Genomic DNA, 18,732 nt, shown 5'->3' with positions numbered 1-18,732 from the left:
CATATCAGGAAAACTTCCGGGGATACCCAGAAGTCACATGAAGGAGTAGGAACCGGGCCCGGAGCATGCGGGAAGCGCAGCGGGTGGAAGCGGGTCCGGACGCGGGTCCAGGTCCGGGCTAGTCAGGGTGTGTGCCCTGACACATATCTCCTGAAAAGGCTCATGTTCACTCCTGATACAAGTGAGTTGTGGATACATCCCCAGCTACTTCACTTCTCACTGATGTACCCAGGGTTGTGGCCCTATTCTTTCCTTTCTTCTGCTGTAGTGCTTACTGGGTGGTGTCAGAGTACCAAGCTGCTCGGTCTCTAAGTTGAGGAATCCAGAGCTCTTGCTGGAGCTGAGACTGAAAGGGAGAGGGTCGGTGTCAGGGCATGGGAAATGTTACTGTGACTTGCCGTTGGTGACCGTTAAGGTCCGCTGCTTCAGCATAACAGCCCATTAAGGGCAGGGATGACAATTGCAGCGAAGCAGGGTTTTGGCTTCAATGACTCGTTTGTGAGTGTTGTGCCTCATACTTGACGCGGCCCCAATATTTCAGAGTGCAGAGGGTGCGACTGAGTCCAGACAGGAAGCACAGGGGGTAACCCTAGTTGATTTTCGAACTAAAGTACGAGATAGTGTACAACCGGTATTTAAGTATAATGGAATGAATAGGAATAAGTCACCAGATCTCATGGAGATTGCGGGCGGCTTTAAGAAGGATAAAAACAAACAAAGAACGTGGGAGAAGGACGGCCATGCCCGGCCATCAAGAAAACAAGAGTAATAGGGAATGACTCATAGGCCCATCACAGGCTGTGGAAAAGGTAGTAATGATGGGGAGGGGTGATGGGCTCATCCAGGCGGCATTGGGCAGGCAGCGGAGTTGATGGGGTCGAAGTGGAGGTAGGAGAAAGTGTGGGGAGTGGTCACCTGACCGTGGGAATTGCCGGGTCGTGACAGTCGGTTTCAATGGGGGAACCCAATAGAGCGGGTTGTGATGGAGATTCCAGCTGAGCAGCAAGGGGAAAATGAGAGAAGAAAGTTACCCTCCCTGCTTGCTACTCAGGAAATGATAAGGTTGGGGTACTTGGCAATGCGGGGCCACTTTACAAGAGGGAATATATTACATGTCTGTGTCAGTCCAGGGATAGTGATCAGGCAGTGCCAGTCTGGAGTTGATGTGTCATCAGTCATGAGTAAACAGTCCAGACCTGGTTGTACCCTGACAGGTGGGGATGGTAACATTCTGTTCCCCTGTTTGCCTCATGCCTCAGTTATTCCATCTGAAGATAAGCTTTGATGGTGTCAGAATCTGGAGATTATTGTCAGAGACTGGATTATTGTCGGAGTCGAAATATTGTCAGAGTTGGACATACTGTCCGAAGACGGATGGAAGATGGATTGGGTTTCTGTCTGAGTTGGGGTTGGAGGTTGTGGCGGAAGCCTGTTGGAGCGCACACGCACGGATATGCGGGTGGAAATATGCGGCGCGTCCAGAAGCGCTGTTCAAGGTTAGCAGAGTGGGATCGCGGCCTCAGCGACTCAGGTGGAGCGCTGTGCCCTGAGCTTGACGTTTGGGGGAGATCCCATATTTACAGACTGACACTTACAGCGGACTTCAAACAAGACTTGCGGGTGGAGCGGACCTGTAGGAGGAGCACAGACTCTGCAAGCACGGACTCAGAAGGGGGGAAGCCCCCTTTGCAGAAGGAGGGACTCAGACCAGACAGGGGGGTACTCTAGTTGATTTCAGACTAAGGTCCCCGAAAGTATTTACAGGATATAAATAGGCAGGAGGGAAACACAGAAGGACCGGTCAGTCCGGCACGGTCCGGTGCAGAAATAAGCAGGGATTGTCAAACTGAACGAAGGACAAGAGCCCGGGAAATGGGAGGCAATGAACTAAACAAAAGCGGATCAAGTGCCAATATTGACAGGTAATAAGAAGTGCATCAGCACATGGATCAAGTGCCAATATTGGCAAGTTAAGCGAATGAATGGATGAACAATATAGGCACTCAGCAAGGAATGAATGGTATGCTGCCGAGTGACAAGATGGCCAGAGAAAAGCGGAGGTCAGCGCGCAGCGCCGATACAAGTCCGCAAATAAGCGGGGTCGGTGCGGTGCCGACACAAGTCCGTGAAGGGACATGGAAATCAGCGTGGTGCTGACAAGTCCGCAACAGAGGGTGGTCCATCAGTGCTGTCACAAACAAGGGCAGCATGATGGCCAGCAAGGTCGGAGGGGAGTGTTGGCCTGACCACAGGATGTGGAGGGCAACCAGGAGTGGCAGAGGTCCAGAGGGTGTGGAGGTGGGCAGAGGTACAGATGCGGGTGGAGGTCTGGATGCAGTGCATGGTTGATAGGGCAGGGGGCCAGACATCGGATTGGGGGCTGGTTAGATTGGGTTTCGGGTCGGCAGATTCGCCTATCGGCATTGATTCGCCGCTGATGGAGCCCCAGGATTTGTCGGTTGTGACAGATGGGCAGTATATTCAACAGGGTGGAGGTAAAGGCTGATGGGCCTTTACAACTACTCTGAGGCATATATACATATGTACATAATTACTGTTAGAAATGGCAGTGGATTCGGAATGGTTCTGGAAGTGGAACAGGAGACTTAATATGGGAGGACCTTGGCCTCTGTCAGAAGACTGGATTCTGGGAGGATGCAAGACTCAATAAATCAGAGGGCTTCAGCCTCAGCAACTCTACCCAGGAGTGTTGTGCCAAGCAGCATGTTGGTGTCAGGGCATTGTCAGAGACTGGATCTGGGACAAAGGACGACGTCCCCGAAATGGAGGGCTTTGGCCTCAGCGACTTATCCCAGGAGCGCTGTGCCTAGTTACACGTCCATGCCCTAACTTACTGACTGGCAAGGTGTCATATCCATACATACCCAATCCTGATCCGACTCCCAGACCCCCATCTTCATCACCTCTGGAGTCCTACCCTACTTCCATCCGCTCCGATATCACCTTCGGACTGAACATCACTCCTCTCGCCACCCTCCTCCTCTTACTCCTCCTCGCTCCTCACGACACCTCCACCCTTCTGTCACTCTCCTACTGTCAGGGCATGCCCTGACATGCCCTGCCCGACCCCTGCTCCGCTTCCCCGCTCTGCACCGCTTCTCCCTCCTTTCCCTTTCCCTTTCTTTCTTTCTTTCTTTCTCTCTCTTACATGGACCACCTTTCCCGCTGTTCAATGTATCACCGGCATGCATGCCCATTCCCCCTCCTGTATCTTACCATCCCTATATCGCTGCCACCACCGCCATGCTTGCCCTGCACCCACAGCAGACCCTCTCAGGATCTCCCGTGTGTCAGGGATCAGTAACAACCCTGGACCCTATGCTGGCTGCGCATATGCACATGGGAAGTATGCCAGTAATTCCCGTCTACTCCGCTTACCTAAGCCCCGGTGGCCCGGATCATCTCCGGCATTGTTCTGGAACATTCTATGATCACGTGATTCTATCGGCAATCCATTTGGTTTCCTTATTGCTGGACTCTACATGTATATAGCTGACCCTAAGATGGGGACGTCCCTTTCCCCCGGCTTTAATCACAACTAGGTTATCGGAGCAATCTGCGTGAGCACACGCGTCCCCTGACACTGCAGAGGCACCTGGAGAGCCATGGTTGTGTGTGAGGGTGACGTGGTGCACCCCACATGATTGATCCCACATGTATATAATAACAGCTGGAGTGGGAACCGAAGAAGTAGCCTTCTTCTCACATTCCCACTTCAGGCAAGTAGTGTAGCCCTCCCTTTTAATGATAACTCACATTCCCACTTCAGACTAAGTGGTCAGGGACACTCACCCTGCGATGGGACCGCTGCTATGCACAGCTGCTACTCGTCCCACTGAGTCCTGCATGCCAGGACCTTGCCGCCCTCGGAGCTGTCCCTGACACCTACCCTACTTCTGTCCGCTCTGATACTCACCTTCGGACCTGACACCATTCCTCCTCCACTCCTCTCATCACCCTCCTCCCTCCTCCCCTCTTCCACCAAACCTCCGGCAAGTTACGACCTTCTGCCACTGTCCCATACCCTGTACTTGGACACCACTCGTACCTTCGCTCCGAGATCCCATCATAGTTCCGACCTTGGACTTTGACTCCACCTCGGCTTAAGTCCATTGCATTGGTGACCTCATACTACGTAAACACCATTGCCAACATTCCTCGGACTTTCAACCCCACCTCCATAACCTCCATAAGCTCTGCAACCTCCGAGCTCCACAGATCATACTTGGTACTTTCACCAATTGTAATGTATCTTTCATGCTTTCCCCTCATCCTTATTTGGACTGCTGCTTCTCTCCATTCTAGCCAGTTAGTCATCATCTGTCAGAACCATGTGAAGCTTTGCTGATGGTAGCCATCAGTGACTGAATGTTGGCCGCTAATGATACAGGCATCCTACTCACGACCGAGCTTTAGCAAGGGTCAACCTCACCAATCTCGAGGCTGAGGCTACTTAGGCGAGTGGGCCGGGATTTCGGCTTCAACAACTCGAGGAGGAGCATTGCGCCTTGTTCTCGACATGGTCCTGATACTTCAGAAGGTCGGAGGTCTTATGGGGAACAGAGGTAAGCTTAGGAGGGGAATTCTAGTTGATTTCAAACTACTGTGCAAGCAATAGTTACAGGCTGTATATAAGCGCTAGGGAACTGAATAGAAAGTAAGTTGCCAGATCTCGCAGAGATTGTGGGCAGAAGAAAGAAGGAGGAAAACAAACAAAGAGGCACATGGTTAAGACAGCGAAAGTCAACGTGACCTTCACTGCGAGATAACCAGGTGCGGCAAAATGTGGAACAAGGGGTCATGGTGCTCTGCGCTGCTGAGTCGTTTAACGACAATTGGGGAAGGAGACATTGAGATGTGGTGGGGAGTGGTTGGATGGTGATGGGCAGCGAGCGGAGTGTGCGGGGAGTGTTCAGGCATGGGAAAAGGTTGGGGAGGAGGAGGTCGTCTGACTCTGGGGAACGCTGGGTTGTGACAGTATCCCCCTCTTAGGACTGAACCCTTGAAGTCCCAAGGAACTGGCATGGGAATCGGTTCGGCTGAGCCCGAAACTTTGGTTCCGCTGGTGCGGTGATTGAACTTACCACCACAACAATCTGATCTTCCATCCTCATGGCTCCCAAGAAAAATCCAGCGGATATAAGGACATGGAGCAAGGAGGCCATCGTTGATCAGTCTGATGATGATGTAGAGCTGATGGAACAGAAGCAAGCGGAGAGGTTGCGGTGTTGCAGGGCTGAGATTGCATGTTGTGAGGCCCAACAACAGGAGGAGGCAGCCAGGGCTCAAGCTGAGGCTGCATGCCTTGCCGCTGAGGAGGAGAGGTGATCAAAGGTGTCAGATGTGGTCGCAGGCAAGGTGAGTACCCCGATCAGTGTAATCTTTGCCAGGAACCTTTACTGATCATCCTGATCAAAGCGTCCTGCTGCTACATCAGTGGTGGGGGAAGGACTACCCCCCTGCAAACGTTGTGTGAAGAGAGGCATGGAGTGTGTTAAAGGCAACAGCGATTGTGGCATCTGCACTGCATGTCAGAAGTCCAGGCAGAAGTGCATACATGGAGCGGGGATGCCTCAAGCTACGAAGCGACCTCGTATCAAAGCGCTGAAAGGAGAGGGGTCAACGATGGATGTGGATGATGTGGGAATGGAGGAAGATCAGGTGGTCAATGACAAGGATATGGATTTATGATGTGCTTTGCGACATCCATCAAGCGATCTCTGGTCTAACCGCCATGGCAGGACGATTGTTGGAACATGTTTGTGACACTGAAGAGAGGCGGTTGATGGAGGCAAGGGCGAGGCACGAGGTGAGGGAAGGGGGGAGAGGGAGGCAAGCGTGACAGGGTCTGGAGTTGATCAGCCTGTGGTGTCCATGTCCGACTCCTACTCCACTTTGTTCTTACATGATCCTTAACACAATCCATCCATTCCGTCCCGTGTCTTAGGTGCATGTTGGTCCCGGCTTATCCGGGTATTGTGAGTGAAAGTCTGCAATGAGGTCTGAAGCGTGACCAAGTTCGGTCATGGGGAGCCACTCAGTCTCTTCTGTCGTCCCTTCGTAACCATCCCAACGTACGAGATACAACAGCTTGCAGCTTCACTGGCGATCGATTTTAGAGTCGAGGATCTCGGCAATCTCATACTCGAGTTTGCCGTTGATTTCGATTGGCAGCGGTGGCGGCTGCATGCAGTTCAGGATGGAGTTGGGGACAGCGGGCTCAAGCTGGGAGACATGAAAGACTGGGTGCACAGCCTTCATGGTGTCAGGGAGGTGGAGGGTATGGGAGTGAGAACCTGGCTGTGCAATGATCTCGAATGGCCCAAGGTTCTTATCGGCAAGCTTTGCCGAAGGCCTAGTGGTGTGGAAGTACTTGGCCTTCACGAATGCAGAGCTGCCAATGTCGAACGGGGGAGCAGGTAGTCGTCGAGCATCTGCAGGGCCTTGATAGCGCTGCTGTGCGTGGTTCATTTCCTTGTGCAGAAATTGGTGGAGAGAGTCGAGATCGACCGAGTATTCCTGGGCTTGTGCCAAGGTCAGATCTCGCTCGGGGTGAACGGCAAGGTTCAGGTGGTAACCCTTGTTAGTGAAGAACGGTGAAACACCGGTTGTAGCATTCGGCACATTATTGTAGGCGAACTCCGCCAGGGGCAGGAGCTCAGACCAATTGTCCTGCTGGTAGTTACAATAGACGCACAGATACTGCTCCAGTGTTTGGTTCATTCGTTTGGTCTGACCATCACCTTCAGGATGGTAACCCGAGGTGAAGTGTAGGCAAATGTCCAAAGCCTTGCCAAGGGAGCAGAAGAAGTGGGAGACAAATTCTGAACCTCTATCAGAGGTTATGTGGGATGGAACGCTGTGCTTGGAGAAGACGTGAAGAAGGAACAACTTCGCTAACTCTGGGGCTGTTATGGTATCAGTCGTTGGCACAAAGATGCACTGCTTTGATAGCCGATCGACGACAACCAAGATAGCTGTGAAGCCAGAGGAGTCAGGGAGGTACTCAATGAAATCCATTGATATGGAGTGCCACGGGCATTCGGGAATAGGTAGCTGTTTGAGCAAGCCATATGGCTTGTGTTGTGGGGCCTTAGCACAGGTGCATGCCGTTGAAGGAGCGGAGCTGGATCACCTTATGTAACCAGTTTCCTACGTCCAATAACGATATTAGAGTTTGTGCTGATTTGCATACTGACCGTGTTTTGGTTGCCCAATATATAATTGTTCACTGTCTAAACAACAATAAACACCCCCCAACGATCTCACCTGACGTATAGATCGTCTATGGATAAAATTCTATATTGACTTTACTATGATTTCTAGTCAATATTACACCTAGATATACCACTTTTCAGTAGGACATGATTTTCCTGATAATTTACTGAAGGAAAACTACTAATAAAATAATTCTGCAATAAATGTTACTCAATACAGGAGTGACCAAACTGCTCTTTCTATCGCTTAGAGTGCGTGCTAGTTATCTAGCAGGTTCAGGATCGCTCACTTTTCTCCTGTGGTGTGATAACCAAATATTACTGAGAGATTATTCAATTAAGAAGTCCCTCCACCAAATTCTCACTAATTCTCACTATGACACTTTTGTTCAGCTGTGTCTAACTGACCCTAACTCACGCTTAGAGTGACATGTTAGTTTTATATTAGCTAACAACTAATATTTGCTTTTATCTTTTGGAGCAAACGAACCAACCACTGGTGAGGAGAATTAAACTTTTATTTCTACCTGAGGTTTGAGAGGGGGCAGAAGCGGCGGCCTTTTATGCTTTTCAGAGGCCTCTCTACTCCCACGCCTCGCACTAGTTACATGTGCTACATTTGTATTATAGATAGTTCTAGAATGATATAGGGGCTTGGGCTGTGTAAGCTTAATGATGGACTTAGGACATGACTCAGCAATAAGTAATTCATTTCTTTGTCTTTTGGGCCGATCTTAGCGGGATCTTGTAGCGCTGAAGCTATGCTCTACACGGCCTTAATTACAAACGGTTATCTTTAGAAATGACTCGGCTATAAAGGAACTTTCTAGACTGTTCTCTAATTGACCCCTTTTTGTGAAGCTGCATCATTACTAATGTTCTAGAGCTTTCCCAATTAATTAACTGATCCGCGGACTTCTGAATCACTTCATGCTTATGATCCGAGATCCAGATCATCAATCATTCCTTTGTTCCGATTTATTTGAGCTTCAAATCAAAAAGTTTTGATGAATCATGGGAAAATATACAAGATCCGGTTTTTTAGCATTTTCTCCTCTTCTGATGCGATCAAAAACTGTCCGCCCGCGCCGGGGAATACTCTGTCATATGGTATTCGGTCCGCCAGACTTCCGGGCGCCAATATATTTCCCTTGAGTCACATTACTTTTTATAAGAATTAGCAAATAAATATATATGAATTATAAGGTGTTTCGCCGTTTGAGCGATATCTCCGTCAGTTTTGAAGCTTTTAGAATGAAACAAAACCGTGGATAAAGTTTAGAAACAGTCCTTTCAGATGGTAAGAAGATTACAGTCAAAGGTTTACTGGTTCTTGAGATATTCACATTTCTTTCCCAATGTTCCTTCTTATTCTGCCATCTATGTGCTATTTTCTTGTTGTAGGGATATATTCTTTGAATATTACACCTTCTAATGTCTGTCCAGTCTCATAAAGATCATGAGATCTGTTAAACGTCTGAACTTGTCACCTGTTTGTTGACTATTCTGATAGATCATTGTTTTATTCTTTGAATATTATTTCTCCTACACCGTACAGGAGGACACATAGTCCTTGACGAACATGTGTACACCCGGCCAGGTGTACTCTCAGTGGATCAGGTCCAAGGTTCGGTTCTGCCCAAAGTGGCCAGAGAGCGGGTGGTCATGCTTATACCTCAGGATGCGAAGCTGGAGGTCATTGGCATCGGGGACGTAGATTCGGTTGTCTAGCCGTAATAGGCCATCTAAGTCTCGAGACCAACGAGAGTCCTCTGGGATCGGGCTGGCAAGGTAGTTGGCGATGGTGGGATCAGTGGGGAAGGCGGCTAGGATGTCTTTGTGGATGGCATCGATGTTGACGAGGGAACTTGCTTGGAGCATGGGTTCGGTGAGGTATGTAGCTCTTAGGGAGGATGCGAGCTGTTCCTGCATGAACCCCAGTCGGAAGTTCTGGGGGTTTACACGAGCATAGTCCCTATCCCCCTCTTTGGGGTAGACGTCCCAGTGTCTAGTCAACACATCTGGTTTCGCACTGAGTCTCCCCAGGCGGAAACAGACAACCAAGTTGAATTGAGAGAGAAACTCAGACCAATGGGCCTGGCGGCATGTTAGGAGCTTCATGGTGCAGAAATATTCCAAATTCTTGTGGTCAGTAACCACATCGACAGGGGTACTGGAGCCTTCCAAATAATGCTGCCACTGTTATGGATACGGAGTCTCCAACGACCATATCTGTTGCATGGTCAAAGACTTCCCCTCTCTATCGTTCCTCCCCTCTTTCTCCCTTCCGTCCTCTATCCCGATACCCTATCCTCCTTACCCGTTCTACCCCTTTCCCCCCCTTGTGCAAAGCTTTCCCCATTGGGGTTTTGGTGCTGGCCGAGGTTATTTGTGTTTCGCGGGATTTTGTCAGGGCACACCCGCCTGACCCGGGTCCACCCGGACCCACCCAGCCACACCACACCCGCTCCCCGCTGTCTATCCCCCTCCCCCCTCCTTCCTCCCTCTTCTGCTTTATTTCATTCTTCTCATCTTCCTCTTCCTGTTTATTTCTTTCTATCTACACGGACCACCTTCCTTTGTATCGATGTACTATTGACCCGTCCAGCCCACACACCCTGGACGGCTTCCCGCTGTGCCCAGCACGCGTGCATGCAGCGGACGCTCTCGGGATCCCCCACGGGGACACCCGGATGCCTGTGGCTGCCTCCGAGGATGATGTGGCACCCGTCATGTGACTCAAGCCGCATGTACATAAATGTACCTGAAGTGGGAACCGAAGAAGTAACCTTCTTCTCACATTCTCCACTTCAGGTAAGTAGTATAGTTTTCCCCTTTAATAATAATAACACATTCTCCACTTCAGTCTGAGTGGCCAGGGACCACTGTCCCAGATCGGGCCTGCCAGTACGCACGCCCGCTCCACACCCCGCGACGGCCTCAGTGCCGGACATTACCCCCGGGCCCTCTTGACCCCGGACACGTCCCTGACAGATTTCCCGCGACCTTACCATTTGTAGATAGTCATGCGTCTTGTACGGAAACCGCCGAAGGCGGTTCCCGCTAACTAACAACTGCTCTACAACTGTCTCGTGTATCGTCTTCTGTAACAACCCTCCCTGTGACTCAACTGAACCCGTGTGACTGTACAACTCTCAATATGTCTTATAAGTCTGGTTATATCGAGTCCTCTAACGGCCCTCGCCGCGAGAACTCGAGGTCGAGAGTCGAAGACTCTCGACATGTGTATCATCCTATTGAATCTGTACCCTATGGGTCCTCGTCACTCCGCTCTCCCCCCAGTACTCGACATACGATGTCACATCACGACCATGGAGATCGTGAATACTTTGAGGCCCACTTTCCCGTGATGCCGGCACGTTCGCTATGCGAATGTCAAGTCGCCGCCCATCCACCGTCTGTTCCCTCCTTCGTCAGTCATCATGTTTCCCTGCCAACGGTACGTTCCCTTTGGGAACGCCAAGTCACCGAAGGCCCTACTAGTCAGCCCTCATCGCACGCTTATGACATCAACCCGCTACCGGTACGTTCGCACTGCGAACGCCAAGTACCCGATGGCATCTATACGAAGTTCTCACCCATCTCACAAGTCGCGACCTCGCACACGGTACGCTCCATTGAGGAGCGCCAAGTACCCGTGGCTGACCCGTCCATCCTGGCATCTCCGACTACCTACCATCAATCCCTTAATAGCTCACTACATCACCAATCGTGATCGATGGGAATTCAATCGTCCACTCCCAGGCAAGACTGGGATCACTCATCGATTACATATCCCGTTATGGTACAGACCAGATATGACCTTCGTCATCCCACTATAAGAACAGATCGAGGAATGGGGAATTTCCCCCATCCCCGTAACAGCCACCCTCGGAATGCTTCATAGATGGCTAGAAGCTCCTTGTCATGGGTGTCATAGTTGAGCTCCGGCGCCGTCAACGTCCTTGAACAAAAAGCGACAGGGCGTATCTCGTCATCTGTTGTAACGGGTCTATCGCCTAGACTCGAGACAGAGAGAAGGGGGAGGGTGGTAGTGTGCACGGGTGTGGTTCATTGGGCCGGGTTTTGGTCCGTGGGTGCTACTGGGTCTGCAAAAACCTCAAACAAACACTCACCTACGTCTCTCTTGGACGTCAAGGCTGAGGATTATGATAAGAGGGGTCTTAGACGTTGGTTACTAACTCAGAGGGGGCGTTAGGGTCGTGGATGGCATCTTTGCCACTTGGATGTAACTTCTGCTTGTCCCTTCACGGGTCTATTTAATACTAACTTGTTATGTACAAGCTGTTATCTAGTTTATATATGTTTGAAATGGAATGAATGGCATGGGGGAATGTAAACGGGCCGTTAGGCAACCGTAAATGATGAATATCCAATTGGGAACAAAGAAACAATAAAAGAAGAATGAATGAATGGGGAATATGTGATAACGGGACCGAAATGGAAATTGTGAAGGTTAACTCCGCAACACTTCGCCACAGCGCCCGCCTATCCTCCCGTCAGCAACCTCCTCGTCTCCAGCTTTCCAACGAGCCCCTATTCGTCCCATTTGGTGCAGTACTTCTTGAGATGTGGCCATTGACAGGTGCTGTCAAGACCATGTGAGGCTATACACCGTGCTGAGCCATCCGAATATGGGGTTGCCATTCTGGGAAGTGCTCCGGGGGTAAAGGAGGAAGGTATAGCATCACCAACGGGTAGAAAAATGGCTGGGTTGTATGTGTGGTTATGGAGATCTGGAGAGGGGGTGAAATTGGCGGCATGGTTGGGCGTGGGAATTTGGCTTGGGGCTGTCGGGAATGATGGGGAAAATAAGGAAAAATATGGAGTGAGTGTATGGAGTGTTGGATAGTGATATAAGCGTCAGCGGATATGTACTGCGTGTTAGTGACCAAATTCCGCAGAATCCGACTTTTTGTGGTACATGGAGTTGTCCCCACAACACCGTGCAGCAGATAGAGATAATGCCTGAAATCACGTAATCGGAGGCGTCGGTTTCGACTATGATTGGCGCATCAGGAACCCAATGGGTCAAAATGGGGGCAGAAGTGAAGGCGTCCTTAAGTTGTTGGAAAGCCGAACAACAATCGTCAGTGAATACCCAGGGAGCCCCCTTTCGGGTGAGCCGGGTGAGTGGTACCACAATATCAGAATACTCGTGGATGAAGCGCCGATAGAAGTTAGCGAATCCCAAGAAGGACTGAATGTCCTTTACCTTACGGGGTTCGGGCCAATCTTGAATGGCCTTAACCTTCTCTGAGGACATGGCAAGTCCGCTAGGAGAAAGTACATACCCGAGGTACTCCGTAGTCTCGGTATGGAACTCACACTTCTTCGGGTTGGCGAATAGCCTGTGCTGCTGAAGCCTTCGGAGGACTTCCCGGACATGCTCCTCATGGGAGGCCTCGTCCTCAGAGTATATGTCAGGGCACATACCCTGACTTAGCCCGGACCCACTCCACTTCCCGTGCCGCATGCTCCGGTCCCCGGATCCTACCTTCATGTGACTTCCGGGTATCCCCGGAAGTTTTCGCCATATTGGGGCCACTGTGGGAAAGTGAGAAGTTAACCTTCTTCTCACTTTCTTACCCACAGTAGGTTGTGCCTTAGGACAGGCTGTTTACACACAGGGCTGTGGGCTATAGAGAGAGGGGTCATGGGGACCCAGGGTCCGTCCCCTGACAGTATACTAGGATATCATCCGGGTATACGACAACACAGATGTCTAAGAGGTCAGCGAAGATAGAGTTGATGAACTGCTGGAACGCTGCAGGTGCATTTGTAAGCCTGAATGGCATAACTAGCCACTCATAGGAACCATAGCGGGTTCGGAACGAGGTCTTCCACTCGTTGCCTGCGGCGATGCACACAAGGTGGTAGGCGTGCTGCAGGTCGAGTTTTGTATAGTGTCAGGGATCAGCCCCTGACCCCGCTGTCAGGGCACCCAACCACACCCCAGAACCACCTTCCCAGACTTCCCCCACTTCCCAGACCTCCCCATCCCTACATACCTCCCACAACTTCAGCCTGCGGGAAAAATCACGTGGGTTAAGGCGAGCAACTCGCCTTAACCCATGTGACACCTTTTCCGAGTCGCGGGAACATGCTCGGCTTCTACCCGGAGTCACGTTATGAACTGTACAGTACACTTCCTTTTTATAGTAGCCAAGCGGGGAATAGGGAAACTTACCCTTCTTCTCAACTCAATCCCCGCTTAGGCAAGTTGTAGTTACCCTCTGTAATACATGACAACTCAATCCCCGCTTAGTCCCTTCAGTGAGTTTGAGGAGCTGAGGACAGGGTCTAGCGCCCAACCACCCGGAACACCACACACACCTAGGACTGAGGTCGGGCTGTCCCTGATCGAGGACCGAGCCCTGACATATAGACCTTCACTCAGCTTGGGGCATCTAGCAGGTCTGCTATGTGAGGCAGTGGGTATCTATCTTTCTTTGTAATCCGATTGAGGCCCCTGAAATCCACACAAAGATGGAGTGATCCATCTTTCTTGCAGACAAAGAGCACCAGCTAACGTGGACTAGAATGAAATAACACTCAGTCTTGTGGATGTGAACGCAATGAGAACTTATAATTGGGTATATCTACCTAGAATGAAATAACACTAGGTGAAGATTTAGAACAAGTAAACGAGTGAACATGATAAAAGGTATACTGACCTCAGTCTCACGGATGTGAACGCAATGAGAACTGAGGGCATCAGCGAAGTGAACATCGAGCTTTTAAGCGTCGATTACTCGAATGTAACAGGAGTGAAAGTTATTACAAATAAAGGAAAGTGAAGTGACCAACAGGTCGGAAAAATGTTAAATAAACATATAGTGATAAGACAGTAGAGACCGACTAGAAATAAACCTAACATCAATCATCAGGCGTCTCACCGAGATAATGTAGGTCGGGTATCCTTGCGCTAAGTGTCGAACCAACCGTTGCTGTCTTACAACACCAGCATGGTGTGAGCCGATGAGGATGGCCTAATGAAGCTGGTTGCCAGGTGCTCATCTAGGAATGCTCGAAGAGCCTCAAGTTCGGTCGGGGATAGGGAATACAAGGTTCCCAATGGGGGGTGCACACCTTCCTCTAGCTCGATCTTCAGGTCGAACTCACGATGTGGCACCAGAGTGTTAGCCTTGCTTTTGCTAAACACATCGGCGAATTCGTGATAGACCTTCGGTACAGCATCGAGGTCGGCAGGCTCGGACAAGGTGGATGAGTGCAGCTTGCTCGCTTGGGACAGGATGCTCAGGCTGAAGGTTACAGAACCTTTGAGTCGGGCAGTGCAGACAAACGCCACATGGCTGACCAACTCGATCATAGGAGCCTGGTGGTTGGTGTCATATTCATACAATCCCGACCTCCGCTCCGGGCTCCCGGAACTCCGAACCTGACTTCCGGAGCCCTACTTCCCTTCCGTCACCTTCTCCTTGCCGACTCCCAAGAGGTTATCCCACCTCCGGCTCCAACACCACCTTCGGTCCGACTCCGGAACATTCCGGGTCCGACCCCAACCTCGACACCTTCCAGACGAGTATGCAACACCTATGCTCCCGACTCCGGACCTCCGCTCCGGAATCCCGTTTGCATCTCTGTCTCCGGAACCTCCGGTCTTAGCTCCGACCTCGGACTTTGACCCCACCTCCGCTTATACCCATTGTATTGGTTAGCTCATTCCATTTAATTACGTTTGCCAATATTCCGGAGTTTGACCTCCGAGTTCGGACTTTCTGGACTTACTCCGGACCTTGCAACTATTGCATTGTCCATTTCAATTCCGCTATTCTCCCTCATTCCTATTTGGGCTGCTGCTTCCTTCTATTCAGTCAGCTAGCCATTCCCGACTCCCATCCTCCTTCCTTCCTTCTTGGGCCTTGGCCCTTCATTCCTCCTTTGGGAAACACCATTGAGTCAAACACTTGACCCTTGGTGTTGTTCCTCTTTCCGTCTCCCTTTGTCTCCCTTTGTCTCCTTTCATCTTACCCTTGTTCCTTTTGATTCCGGACCCCTCCTTATATACAATGTACCTAGTAACTTGTAACCTCAGTCCGAAATCAACATGAATTCCCCCCAAGAGACTTTCCCTCTGCTAGATCCGAAATTAGGGACCCCTAGGACAACCAGCAATGGCACAGCGCTCCGCCTGAGTCGCTGAGGCCGAGGTCCTTCCACGCTAAGTCTCCGATTCCACTCCGGAGTCGTCCGAATCCGCAAGTTCTAACAGTGACCGGCCTTTCCACAGAACATCCAAAGCTTGTTGTTGAAGCAGTGTTGGTGCTCTTCCTTAGTGAGCCTGCCATCTTTGCCGAGTTTTGCGGTGAGGTCGGATTTTGGTTTACCGTTGGACTCCTTGTCCTTCAGCGTTTTGTTACTAGTGGTGGGTGGAGGGTCGGAAGGGCGTTGGTGTTTTGCGGGAGAGGATTTATGCAGCAATTTGTTGTTAGCGTCGTGAACAGGCTTGTTGCACCACTCGGTCTGAACCTTACAATCCCAGTGATGGCCATTGATATCTTTGGCTAGGTCTTGTAAGTCATACAACGATGTGGGCTTACCAAAACGAGTGATCTCAACCTTAATTTGATCGGGTAATCTGCGATAGAACATGGTGTGGAGTGCCCCTTCGCTGAAATTATCCAACTTGCCCATGTAGCGGTTGAATTCGATCATGTATTTACCAATCTGCTGCCCATCCTTCATTGTGAGGTTAAATAACAATTCCTTGGCCTTGCTGATAGGGCCGTGTGGGCCGAAATTGCGCTCCAACTCGTGCACAAACCTTGCCCAGTCGTTCATCCATCTTGGTTCTCGACCTAGGTGATGACTGCGGAGGAGGTCGGGCTCGAATAAGTCAAGGGCCGGCCCCTTTAGGTATGATGCTGCATACAACACCTTGTTGGATTCGTCAGGGAAGGCATGGGCTCGAGTTTTGAAATTTACTTCACATTGAATGAAGAACGTGCGGAGTTTTTTAGGGTCTGATCTGTTGAACTGGTCAGGTTCGTGGACCTTTTTACAGGGGGGGTTCATGGTGTGGTGGCAGAGGAGGTGGTGCTGGTGGTGGAGGTGTAGGAATGATCAGGCAGATACTGCGGGTAGTGTGGGTTAGTTCCAAGATTGCTCTGGTGAGCATGAAGTTAGCTTTATCCTTCGGATCGACTTCCTTGGGATTGATCTCTTCAATGTCATCCTCACCATTGTCTTGGGTAGCTGCAGCGCCTGATGTCCTTCTCTCTGTCACCGGCGGTGGCGGAGCCTGAGCTGTCTCCTCACCCTCGTTACCACCCTCAAAGTCGTCATCAGAGTTGCTTTTGCTAGTGTCTCGGCGTCACCTCTTCGGGGTTGAGGAGCATAGGTAGTACTCATCGCCCGCCATAAAACTCTCAAATTGTCTCTCCTCTGTCCTACCTCTTTCAAATGGCATACTAGAGCTGTAGTCTCTATAAGGCATCATAGAAGGTCCTGCCGCAGGGTTCCTGACCTGAGAGCGAGTCGTACATCGTGACACCGTAAGGGTGTCAAGAGCGATAGGGAGTTCGAAATACTGTCAGAACTGTGTGAAGCTTCGCCGATGGTAGCCATCGGTGACCGAATGTTGGCTGCTAACGATACAGGCATCCTACTCACAACCGAGCTTTAGCAAGGGTCAACCTCACTGATCTCAAGGCCGAGGCTACTTAGGTGAGTGGGCCAGGATTTCGGCTTCAACAACTCAAGGAGGAGCGTTGCGCCTCGTTCTCGATGCAGTCCCAATACTTCAGAAGGTTGGAGGTCTTGCAGGGAACAGAGGTAAGCTTAGGAGGGGAATTCTAGTTGATTTCAAACTACTGTACAAGCAATAGTTACAGGCTGTATATAAGCACTAGGGAACTGAATAGAAAGTAAGTCGCCAGATCTCACAGAGATTGCAGGTGGAAGAAAGAAGAAGGAAAACAAACAAAGAGGCACATGGTTAAGACAGCGAAAGTCAACGTGACCTTTGCCACGAGATAACCAGGTGCAGCGAAACGTGGAACAAGGGGTCGCAGCGCTCTGTGCTGCTGAGTCATTCAACGACAATTGGGGAAGGAGATGTTGAGACGTGGTGGGGAGTGGTTGGACAGCGACGGGTGGCGAGCGGAGTGTGCAGGGAGTGTTCAGGCATGGGAAAAGGTCGGGGAGGAGGTCGTCTGACTCTGGGGAACGCTGGGTCATGACATTATCCCCACTTCACCTCATCTTCCTGCCTGTCAGGGGATAACTCCCGGGTCCCCATGACCCTCCCCTATGGTCCACAGCCTACTGGTGTAACCAGCCCTATCCAGGGCACAACCTACTGTGGGTAAGAAGATGAATAAGATAAAGGCAAGTAATGTACACTTGCCTACTGTGGGTAAGAAGATGAGAAGGAAGCTAACTTCTCATCTTCCCACAGTGGCCACCATATCAGGAAAACTTCCGGGGATACCCGGAAGTCACATGAAGGGGTAGGAACCAGGCCCGGAGCATGTGGCACATGGAGCGTGTGTGCGTGCGGGAAGCGTGGCAGGTGGAAGTGGGTCCGGACACGGGTCCGGGTCTGGGCTAGTCAGGGTGTGTGCCCTGACAATAGATGACACACATAAGTCGTTACTCTCAGAAGCAAATTATTTCTAAACAAGCACATGCCCCATGGAGTTGACACAACCACTTTAGATATATTTGAGAACCTACAGTGTGTAAAGTAGACTGGAATGGACAAACTCCCGGTTTTAGAATTTCAATATATGGTTGCAATCAAAAGTTGAGGTGTGAAAATTTGATGCTGTCAGGAATCAACATTTCATCACTCCCTGATCCTAGAGACAATGTTTCAAAAATCAGTTCTTGAACAATTTTGCACCATGGAGCTATCTGAATAAATACATTTGGCACTTGCCAGCTCCAAATACAGAAAGCAAACCTTGTTAAACTGTCTTGTTGTGCTCATGGGGCTTAGTAGGAAGCAAAACCATGCACAGAACCTGGGGAAATACTCTCAAAAAAAGGTGAGCTTTATGATCTGATTTGGTCTATCCTGGTTAAAAGTCAACTAAAATTTTATGCCAGACTCAGAAATCCCATCCCATTTTGAAACCTGGGGAATTTCCGACCCATTCCACATCACCTTTACCAACCCAGCCACCTGACAGCTGCCACAGAGACCCTGGTGATCTTGGGCCTGAGCTAGATGATGATGATGACAACACCTCTGTGGCCAGCATTGATGATGATCTTGTTATCAGCCAGCAGGTGTCTGAACACGATATCGATCCGATAGTTAGATAATGGTGTCCATCCCGCCGCCAGTGTGGGTAGTCACAATATGTGTGACTTGGTGTGCCACATCAGCAATAAGGTGCCTAGTGGTCCATCCTTGTCGCTGAGCCACATTGGGTTGCTACGTGTAAGTGTCAGGGCACACCCCACCTGACCCTGCCCTGTGCTGCCCTACTCCGCTTCCCCC

The 18,732-nt window shown here is 50.4% G+C and overlaps 1 protein-coding gene across 1 annotated transcript; it reads left to right on the top strand.

Moving 5' to 3' along the window:
* Positions 1-10,398: 10,398 nt before the first annotated feature.
* Positions 10,399-10,974, top strand: EI90DRAFT_3137367 (uncharacterized protein; the record flags this gene model as incomplete). Its single annotated transcript, XM_039064847.1, has 1 exon — positions 10,399-10,974. One exon carries the CDS (start codon positions 10,399-10,401, stop codon positions 10,972-10,974), a length of 576 nt encoding a protein of 191 aa, XP_038908039.1.
* Positions 10,975-18,732: the final 7,758 nt, after the last annotated feature.

Source organism: Cantharellus anzutake (assembly GCF_015039405.1).
Source record: "Cantharellus anzutake strain C23 chromosome Unknown EI90scaffold_187, whole genome shotgun sequence".
NCBI classification, from domain to species: domain Eukaryota; kingdom Fungi; phylum Basidiomycota; class Agaricomycetes; order Cantharellales; family Hydnaceae; genus Cantharellus; species Cantharellus anzutake.
Note: the sequence above shows the minus strand (reverse complement) of the source record. Positions and strands in the feature narration are given on the sequence as shown.